We start from the raw sequence: 11084 nt of genomic DNA on the forward strand, positions 1-11084 counted from the left end.
AATAAGCAATGGAAATGATGAATTTCAAGGATTTGCAGAAGGACAAACAGAAAGCATAAAATAAAATGACAAATACAATTTTAAATGTGCAGTCATTCCTTTGCAACTTCCTTTGAATCTATAACTATTTCAAAATAAAATTTTAAAAGTGATCATGATAAACAGAAATAAATCTAAACTCTCTAATTAAAATAATAAGAGTATCAACTTAGCTTTTTAAAAAAAAAAAAGGAAAAAGAAAACATAGAGGTTTACAGGGGACATACCTAAGCACACATAATGGTTGAAAGTGAAGGGATAGAAAAAGATAAACTAGGAAAATGCAAACCAAAGGAAAATAGGTTTGTCTATTAATTTAGGGGGGAAAGACTTTAAGGCAAAAAGCATTATGACAAATAAAGAGGGCCACAAATTAATGATAAAAAGTTAAATTCACCAAGAAGTTATAATAATTCAACGCTTGTATGCTTTTAAAATGAAGCCTTAAAATACATAAAGGAAAATTTGGCAGACCTCTAAGGAGAAATTGAAAAATCCACCATTAAAGTGGCTATGATTTTATATGTCAGGCAGACACAGATGATAGAAGATTGTATTTCTGCTAATCTAACTACTTTTAGTTTATATGGCAAAATTCCATATGCCCACATTTCATAGTGCTACACAAAATTTTAGGGGGTTCCAGGTGCTCCATTGTTGGAAAAATTTGAGAGCCATTACACTAGAACTTGAACATTATTTCCCTATTCATTCAGGAAACATTTATTGAACAACTATTATGTTTAAGGCATCATAGAGTTAATACATTAAAAGAGTAAGTCGTTAGACATTTAATAGAAATGAATAAGCTGGAGTTTCATACAGGTTTATAGAGAAAACTACCCTGAGTGCCCTCCCATTCTCTCTCTCAGTTAAACCTCAGTCTCCTTCTTAAAGAAATGTGCTTGATGGAATGAGGAACAGTAATGAATTTTCAAAATTCTTATGTCTGTAGTACATTGTCTTTTAAAAATAAGAAAATACTATAGCAAGTACGAATTGCTATAGTATATTGGTCCACAAACTCAGCTGTGCAAGGCAGCTTAACTTCTATTAGGAGATTCCATTTTGTCAGGTATTGGAAGTGACCTGGGTCTCCTCTTCTCCCCACTGCTTTCCCATGGGTGACATCTATTCCAGGGATTCTGTGGCACAAGGATGGCCAGGGGAGGGGCACGTGGTCTGGATCTTCATCTATCCAGGCTGGCACCCGCCGCCAGGCCCTCGCTCCCTCCTGGCCATCAGTCATGGCTCCATCCAGGTCACTTCTGCACCTTCCTCACTTCCAGCCATGAGGCTCTTCAGGTCTGGCTGGCTCTCAGCTAACTCTGGTGTCCTTGGATATGAAATGTGATTCGGCTACTCTTGTACCACTCTGGGGCAGGAGAAACTTCCTGGCCCTCTCCAGGGTCCTTCACACCAGAAGGCTAACCTGCCCAGCTGGGAATTGTTCTGCTTCCCATTGTTCTGGGATTAACTCTGTGAGGCTGCCTCTGACCTGTGTGCTAGACACCACCCAGCTGCGACTGCTCAGCACCTCGCTCCTCCCCGGGCCAGGCAGAACGCGGGGCCCCTCTCTCCCAGGAGGCCACCCTAGCATCTCATTCCTTGCTTTCTCTCTAACTTTCTTCCTTTCTCTGCAGATTTGGAAAAAACTTTATGCAGTCTTTGGAAGGGTGGGTGGGAGGAGGAAGCTTTGCTTTCTCTCAGGTATTCTACTAAATCTGCTGTTTATATTTGAGTTTTTTCTCTGCCTTTGGAAATTCTCCTGCCAGGAATAGACTCGTTAATATTCTCTGCTTTCTAAGTGTTTTCTTTTTCCTGTGGCAGTGACATAGAATGTCTAGCTGACTGCATGAGGAAAATGTCATGGGGTAAAAGGAGGCAAATGGGAAAAAAAAAAACCGTCACACATTAAAATAGTAAAACATTGTTCTTCAACAGTACAGATGATAAAAAAAATTGGTCTCTCTGATACCATTTGTTAAATATTGATTTTAATAACAGGAATTAAGCACGTGTTTTTAAAAACAATTGATAGGATTACAAAACGCTAGGGAATCCAGTTAGAAATGCACTTAGAAAATCAGTCGAGTCAACTCCAGGTGAGTAATGGCTTTATTCACAGAGGCTGCATGTCGGGGAAACCAGATGTCAACATGGGAGGTGGATGGTTATGGTCAGAAGGCATTATTATACATGCATAAAAATAAGCTTAATTGTGCCATCCGATCCTAAGTATGCTTGTTGGAGTCTGGGACGAAGTAAGGAGAGGTGCTAAGATCAGGAGTTGGGAGAAGGGAGGTTATGAATCTGTAAGAAGTGCGGGGTCTGCATGTGTTCGTTGGGGGTGGGCTGCAGGGGTACCCAGCTTTCCCTGCCTCTAGAAACCAATGGGCCGGCCTGACTCAGTTTCTCTAGAAAGCAAAAGGCCTTCTGGGAGGGGCCCTTTTGTCTTTTCTACAATTCAGGAGCTCCTCTGCAGCTCCAATCACTTCACCAATCACTTCCTTTAAATATCATAATAAGGCCCCAAAACCTTCTAATAAAATTTTTGTTTCATAAGCATTCATAAAACGTTAAAAATGCACATTCTGACTGAGATAACACATTAAAAGTCATTCATCTGGAAGTAGAACCAGAGCCCCTCCGTGGATCCTTATCATGCCACATTGGAATAGCCTCGTAGGCAGCTCAAGTGTGTCTAGGGTAGCAGTCTTACCTTTCCAAGCTTGGTATCACCAGTGCCTGACAGTGTGGCCTCTCGAGTAGGCACTCAGTAACAATGCAGAAAGTTGAAGGGCGGGGCGTGGTGGCTGGAACCTGTAATCCTAGCACTCTGGGAGGCCCAGGCAGGAGGATCCCTTGAGCTCAGGAGATCAAGATCAGCCTGAGCAAGAGCTAGACCCATCTCTACTAAAAATAGAAAAAATTATTCGGGTGTGGTGGCACACCTGTAGCCTGAGCTCCTCAGGAGGCTGAGGCAGGAGGATTGCTTGAGCCCAGGAGCTGGAGGTTGCAGTGAGCTACGATGAGGCCATGGCGCTTTACCAAGCGGGGGAGGTGTCATGAAAACAATGAATGAATGAATGAATGAATGAATGGAGTGTAAATAGTTCAGTTCATTTTGATTTTGATGGAAAAAAGGAGGAAAGTGGATACTCAAAAGAGCTGACCACTAATGAGTAACAAGTTTCTAGAATGAACAACTGAGGTTAAAAAAAAAGACGCATGTTGCAGTTTCATAATTTTGTTTGGCATTAGCTGCTGGTGGTTGGAGCATTTTGCATGAATACTCATGCTTTCTGAAGATGTGTGAGGGGGCTGTGTTTGCCCTCTTTTAATAAAGACTTTATATAAAGGCACTTCATTATAAAAAATTTGTTAATTGAGGTATTATTCCAGTTCATTAAGTAACCCTGAGCAAGAATTGTGGAGAAATATTCATTTATTTTGTTTTGTCCTTTCAAAACAGTGCACCAATGTGAATGAGTCTACTAAATACCTTTGACATTCAGCAATTCATACATGGTCTTATATTATCAAAAAAATAGTAGTAGCGTGCTCTAACTTCTAATAGATTTAGATCTAAGTCTACCTGCACACAAGCATTATATCATCACCGCCATGAGCACATCCTTTATTGCTCTTCCTTATTTCTTGTGACTTTTGCTCTTTAGCAGCGTCCATTCTCTATTTCCAGTTTGGTAAAAGAGACTACTGTAAGAGCTTCCACTGAAAATCCAAAAGAGTAGCTCCATGCCCTACTTTCATTTCTACACACCCCTGTTCCTCCCAACCTCCAGGATCTCGTCTACATTTGAAAGCAGAATTGTCTCTCCTGTCTCCTCCACGCCTTGTCCATCCTCACGCTGGCAGAGAGCCACTGAGTACTGGGACTGGCGGGTGGACACATGTTCTGCCGAGCCCCATTCTCTCCCCTGCCTGTGTAAGTGATACCTAGATCTTGTGATCACAGGCAGCTCTTGCTCTGAAGGGCATCTGAGGCCTCTCTTTTCTGAGAAATTCCACGGAGGGAGAGGACAGTGGGTTTCCATGGAAAACTCCTTGTCAAGGATTCCAGCTACAGCTTCCGTGCATAACAGGATAACTGGAGAGAAGCCAAGGAGAAATATATGTCCAATTTAGAAATATCAAAAATTCTGATTGGTTAAATGAAGTGTAACAAAGATGATAATACATCCTGAGTTAATATGTTAAATTAATATTTTATTTAATTTAAATGTATATTGAAGATCTTCTGGTGATGTTTAAATAATTGAACAACTTGGTAGTAAAAACAAATCCAGACATATAATCAGATAAAACTTTATTTTTTAAGTGGTTGTAGAATCACATTATCAGTTTTTTTTAAAAATGATGTTGAAAGAAATGTGTCATAGTATGGCTATTTCATAATTAAAGCTATTATAAGAACTTAATATATGACAAACTAGAATTAGTAATACAAGACAAATAATGTAGAGAAGAAAATATCTACTTGAGAATTAGTGTTGGAATATCCAAGAATGGTATGGAAAAAAGTGGAATTAGATCCATACCTCCTTGCACTCTATGGTGTAGTGTTAGAAATTTTAAAAATAACTACCAAAAGTAGAAGAAAATGGACTAATATATTAGGGCAAATAGACTAATGTGTCTCTAAAAGAGATATGTTTATATCAGAGTATGAAGTTTGTCATCATAATACGGATCTGTCCATATTTAAATAAATAACATTAATAAAACAATATAATAAGTATCAAAAGGAAAACAACAAAATGAAAAATATTCAACACATTTATTGCCCCAAATACATGAAGAATTGTTGTATAGATACTCTGCTTTCACTCCCTAAGTGGTCGAGGACAATTAAAAGTCTACACAAAAGGAAACCCTGTCAAATTAAATTGAATCATATGGAATATGTACAGCTTCATAGCAATGAAAGAAATACAAATTAGAACTCATAAAATGGCAGAAATGCCTAAAAGATGCTTTATTTTTAAAGCCAGTGTTGGACAAGGGGCTGGGAGAAACGAGCACATTTACATTACTGATGGGTCTATATTTCTGAAGAGCAGTTTGTCAATGTATATGTAGCAGGAGCTACAAAACTTTTAAAACCTTCAATCTATCCACTCCATTGTGGGAATATATGAAAAGAAAAAAAAGGAGAAAATGAAATTTGTGAAAGTGTTTACATAGTAGCATCATTTCTCATAATAAAAATAAGATACAATTCTCACACACAATTAAAAGGAAAATAGTTTAAGAAACTGTTCTATGTTAACAGGATGAGATACACTATTATAATTAAAAATGATTAATACGTCGATTATGTAGATCCATGGAAATCTATACATGAAGCTTTGAAAAATAAAGCTGAACAAGCAACAAATACACTGAATACACTGAAGGTCCTTGGAGATGAGCCATGTTTTATGAATCCACAGGGCTACACTTAGTTCTTGGTACACAATAAACGCTCAACAAGTGTTTGTTGAATGAATGCATAAATGGCAATGGCTTTTTTGTTTTTCTATCCTGAGTTCTTGATCTTCTGCCTGCTCTGACTTTTGGCAACTTTGCACTAGTTCCTAGTTTCACACTGCTCACCTGGATTTCTTAACTCTCACTTGCCCCAATCTTGGATAAACACATACCCTCTGTGGTCCTGGCACCCAACGAGTGACCTTTGCTCTACTGAAGTCTCCAGACCCAGGGTGACACACAGCTGAAGCTCAAAACCACCTAACATGATGTCTGCTTTCATCAGCAAGCATCAGAAAAAAAGAAAGCTTGTGAAAAAAGTGAATAAACTTTGCCAAATACACAAACGAACAATAGCAAATGTGGGGAGAGAATTGAGTAAAGAGTTTAGAGTTAAAAATGAATTGCAGTCATTCCGGAGGAAGGAACAGCTGTATTTGAAAACCTGTATGGTCATATGAACTGTCTTAAAAAAAGAGTTAAGGAAAATTAAAGCTCATATTAATACATTTTAAAAATTAATTGCAATATTTCCTGGGACTAGGTAGTGTTTCCCCAACCCTAGATCCCTGTTAAACAGACGCAAATACAGCCAAGGATTGGACCGTCTCTGAAAGGCTGACAGCACTGACCCTCAAGAAGGTGCCAGCTGACTGAGAACATTCTACCCAGAGTATGTGCTGAGATTCTGTTGAGAGCAGAGTGGCACATTAAGCCCTTTAGGGCCTTACAAAAGAAGTGTCCTATATCTTAGAGTCATCAGGCTGTGTGTCATAGCGTAACAGTGTGACCTAACAGAAAAGCAAAACGTAGGCACACCTTTGCTAAAGCAAGTGGGAATTCACCTAGTGGCCCCCTGCACCCGACCTTTCCCGGGGGCACTGAGTGCCAGGCACATAAACATTTGATAGCACAACGAATGACTGAATGAATGACTGAACGAATGATTGAATGAAGAGAAGTGGGAGACAGTAGTTTGCCAGATTATATGACGCAATCACGACATCAACTGACGTTAGTATTTATTTAGGAGGACTGTAATTTATTTTGGCGAGCGCACAGCTCTGAAGAGGCCCAAATCCAGGCAGTGAGCTCTGGGAAGGGACGCCGTTACATGCAAGAAGAGGAAAATAGCCCGAACTCCCTTGGCCAGGAGCGCGGGCCCGAGGTTAAAGCAAGTCCCGCCTGAGGCAGCGGGTCCCGTGCGTGTCCCCAGGTCGGCCCCAGCCTGAGCCTTCGTGTGCTATAAATACAGCTGCCCACATGCTACTGCAGTGACACGGTGTTCCCGCTGCCCGCCGGGACAGATAACATGAATTTGCCCTTTAAACGTCCCAAGCTGAGGCACAGCCCCCGGCCCACCCCTGCCCGCCGGAAGCGCCTTCGCCCCCGATGCCCTCTGCAGAGCAGGCCCGGGGCGGGGTGTGCAGGCACCTGCCGGGCCAATGCGCAGCGCGCGCGCCGGCCCGGGCCCGCCTCCTCTCGCGAGACGCCGCGCGGGGCATATAAGGAGGGCTGCGGGCGAGGCGAGCGGCCCCTCCACATCGCGCAGGGACGGGCACGGGGCGGGAGCGCGGCGCGCTGCAGGCTGTGTGCGTCCGGCTGTCACCATGAGCGATCAAGCGTTGAGCTTCCTGAAGGACTTCTTGGCAGGTGGCGTCGCCGCTGCCGTCTCCAAGACCGCGGTCGCCCCCATCGAGAGGGTGAAACTGCTGCTGCAGGTGAGCGCGGCGCGCGGGTGGCGCGGCGGCCGGGTGCGGGCGGGCGGGCGCCGGGCTGCGGCGCGAGCAGCGGGGCGCGGGCGCGAGCGCCGCGGGGAACCTGCGCTAGGCCACAGGCCCGCGCCCGGCCTGCGCGAAGGGGAAGGTGCCCTCTGCGCTGAGACAGGTCCCGCGTCAGTCGCAGATTCCTGGTGTCGGGTGGCGCCCAGCGTTCGGGTGTCTATATATGGAAACCCACCCCGGAGTGGTTTGCCGCGAGCCAGCTCCTGCGCCCGTGACAGCACCGGCACTGCACTAAGGCCTCTGAGGCCGGCCTCACCTTTTGATTTTCAGTATCCCTTGCACCTTCTTACCTGCACCCACCTTTTACACTGGCAAAAATAAAAATAATTAACTCAAGAACTCGCTTACTGTGTCCCACGCACCGTGCTGTGTAGGCTGACATACATTATTTCATTCATCTTTATATAACCTCTCTAAGACAGATGAAGCTGAGAGGTTTTGAGAGATTAAGAAAACGTTTTCAGAATAAACTCAGATCACCTTATTTATACTCTCCCCCCAATGTTTTCCTCCCCTGCCTGGTCACTGAATGGCTTGTCATCATCCCACCTGTCCTGTTTTTCTCTACCTGCCCAAAAGGTGAGGGCCCCTCAATGACGAAAAGCCTGATTTGAGAGTCAAAATTATCAGCAACAAAAACCTCAATAAATTGCTCACAACAGCAACAGCCCCTCAATAATTGATTACTTGGATAATCTGCTTGAAAATTTGGGGGTTCAAATGCCTAGTGGATTTATTCTCCTTCCTCTGTTAGAGCATCTTACTACTCAGAGATCCTCATCTCAAGGGAGACCAGAGTGACACCAAGGAATTGTCCTCTCCTGCCTACTATGTCTATTAAATTGGGAGCCCTTTGGGGCAGGAATCTTTATTCATTTGTCTCTCTCAGTAAGCCCCCTAGTACAGTTCTTGAAAATGCAATAAATGAACGGCTATCTTTATATAATTAAATAACCTCTTTTTAAATTTATTTGGGGCCAAAACATTTTTCGTGAGTGTTCTGATAACTGAGGCAAAATTGAATCATTTTGGCTTATTATCCAAGTAACTAACATTTATTTACATTTCCTCAATATCCATTGGATCTCCTCATACTTTTTTTTTCCTTCAAAAGGCAATCTAGGATGTGCAAACCTCCTTTTTCTTCTGTCCTCTTCCCTTCTCTCTGCCCTGCCTGTCCTCTGTCCTTCCCCCGACCCCAGGTCCAGCATGCCAGCAAACAGATCAGTGCTGAGAAGCAGTACAAAGGGATCATTGATTGCGTGGTGAGAATCCCCAAGGAGCAGGGCTTTCTCTCCTTCTGGAGGGGTAATCTGGCCAACGTGATCCGTTACTTCCCCACCCAAGCTCTCAACTTCGCCTTCAAGGACAAGTACAAGCAGATCTTCCTGGGGGGCGTGGATCGGCATAAGCAGTTCTGGCGCTACTTTGCTGGTAACCTGGCTTCCGGTGGGGCCGCTGGGGCCACCTCCCTTTGCTTTGTCTACCCGCTGGACTTTGCTAGGACGAGGCTGGCTGCCGACGTGGGCAAGGGCGCCGCCCAGCGTGAGTTCACTGGTCTGGGCAACTGTATCACCAAGATCTTCAAGTCTGATGGCCTCAGGGGTCTCTACCAGGGCTTCAACGTCTCTGTCCAGGGCATCATTATCTACAGAGCTGCCTACTTCGGCGTCTATGATACTGCCAAAGGTGAGAGGGGGCTTGGGGGTGGGCGTGTGGAGAGAGGATCCTGCGGAACTCACAAAGGACTTTATTAATCTTGTTTTTTTCCTAGTCTCTGGGCTAAACCACGGCTTCTAAACGAGGAGGTGGTATGGTGTGGACAAATTAATAGCTAGAGGAATCTCTATGTCCTCTACTGAAATAAACTCTGGCCTGGAGTTATTCAGAGAGGAAGAAGGCGGAGCCTAACTCCCTGTTGACAGGGCTGTATGAGTGACCTGTAGCCACTTCAGCATGCCCCGTGTACGGAGCAGGACGCTGGCTTCCCTGGATCCAGAGAGGGCAGCAGCCAACTTCTGTTGGCTGCCTGGTCATACGCGAGACAGCCTCCTAAGTGCAGGTTCTTCTGGCAGGGCGGAGCGTGGAGTTGGAGGAGCAGCGTCCTCGTCCTCCCCTCCACCTGCCTGTTGCTGAGCTGCCGAGACAATCACCTCACAGCCATTTGGCTTCTTGGCTCTGCCCACAGGGATGCTGCCTGACCCTAAGAATGTCCACATTTTTGTGAGCTGGATGATTGCCCAGACCGTGACGGCGGTTGCAGGGCTGGTGTCCTACCCTTTTGACACTGTTCGTCGTAGGATGATGATGCAGTCTGGTCGGAAAGGGGGTAAGCCCGAGCTCTGCTGAGCTAAATCTTCCTTATTCTTTACCAAAAAACAGTATTCAGTCTTCATTATTCTAAAGTCTTCATTATTCTAAATTAATTGTCAAAATTAGTTGATAAGGACTTAGGAAAAAAAGATGGTATTAATTACCCTCAACATTCTTAACTACTTCTTTAGGGAAAATAATTTTTTCTTTTCATTAAAGAGATGGTAAGAACATTAAAAATGAGATATTTAGAAGCGAATTTTTCTTCGTATCCTGCATCACAGAGACCTTAGGCCTCTTCCTTAGAGCCTCCATGTAAACACAAAGGAAAAGAAGTAATTAACTAGTTTGTTTAAAAAGAATTCCTGCTTCCCTTGTCTAATTATTAGAAGTGTTAGGGGAGGGGGTGTTTTAGCTGGGTGAGAGAAAAAGTTTTGGCTTCTACAGGTTGAAACATATGAAATTGCCACTTTTCAAGTCAAAAACAATCAAACCTAATAGTTATACCTTTTTATTTTAACTGTGTAACTTTGGGGAGTACAATCTGAGACTAGGCCTCACTTTTCTCACCCATGAAGAAGGTGACCACATAGCGTAATACTCCGGCTCCACCCTGCTCCCTTCTTGTTTTACAGTTGCACAGTCTGTGAATTGGTTACTTGCCCCACTTCTTCAGTGATCTTGAATTAACAGGGTAGGAGTGACAGGAGTCCCAGCCTAACAGTTAAGCAAGGAAGATGTCCAGCTGAATGCTGCATAGAGCTGGGGCTTAATGCCCCAGCGATCTTAATTTGACAAAACTGATAACACTGTGTGCAGATGTCTTTCAGAGGAAAAGTCTCTTTTCTCCCGCGTTATGGAGCCCTCACCAACATTTGTTTCCACAGCTGATATCATGTACACGGGGACAGTTGACTGCTGGAGGAAGATTGCAAAAGATGAAGGAGCCAAGGCCTTCTTCAAGGGTGCCTGGTCCAATGTGTTGAGAGGCATGGGTGGTGCTTTTGTATTGGTATTGTATGATGAGATCAAAAAATATGTCTAATTGTGATTAAAACGCAAGTTCACTGGTGCTCAGTGAACTTGATCCATAAATTCACAGATCCATTGTGTGGTTTAATAGACTATTCCTAGGGGAAGTAAAAAGACAGATCTGGGATAGAACCAGACCAAAAGGAATACCTCAGAAAAATTGCTTCGTTGAGTGTTCATTAAACCACAAATGTATTTTGTATTTATTTTACATTTAAATTCTCACAGCCAATAGAAAATAACTTATCATACTTGTACAATTAACTAAAGAACTGATAATGAAGAAATAACTGAATTTGAAACACCAATAAAGACCACTTAATGTACATTCTCTATTTTATTGAATTCTCATTGACTGTTAAATGCGTTAAAAAGACCATAGATGCACATTTTCTTTTTTAAATTTTTTTCCTGGGGTGTATC

General features: G+C 43.4%; 1 protein-coding gene across 1 annotated transcript; it reads left to right on the forward strand.

Moving 5' to 3' along the window:
- Positions 1-7024: 7024 nt before the first annotated feature.
- On the forward strand, positions 7025-10989 carry SLC25A4 (solute carrier family 25 (mitochondrial carrier; adenine nucleotide translocator), member 4). The gene is made up of 4 exons (XM_012644023.1): positions 7025-7253; positions 8519-9005; positions 9505-9645; positions 10517-10989. The coding sequence occupies exons 1-4, from the start codon at positions 7143-7145 to the stop codon at positions 10672-10674; spliced, it is 897 nt and encodes a 298-aa protein (XP_012499477.1). The 5' UTR covers positions 7025-7142; the 3' UTR covers positions 10675-10989.
- The last annotated feature ends 95 nt before the right edge of the window (positions 10990-11084 follow it).

The sequence above is a fragment of the Propithecus coquereli genome, unplaced genomic scaffold, assembly GCF_000956105.1.
Source record: "Propithecus coquereli isolate 6110/MARCELLA unplaced genomic scaffold, Pcoq_1.0 Scaffold203, whole genome shotgun sequence".
Taxonomy (NCBI): domain Eukaryota; kingdom Metazoa; phylum Chordata; class Mammalia; order Primates; family Indriidae; genus Propithecus; species Propithecus coquereli.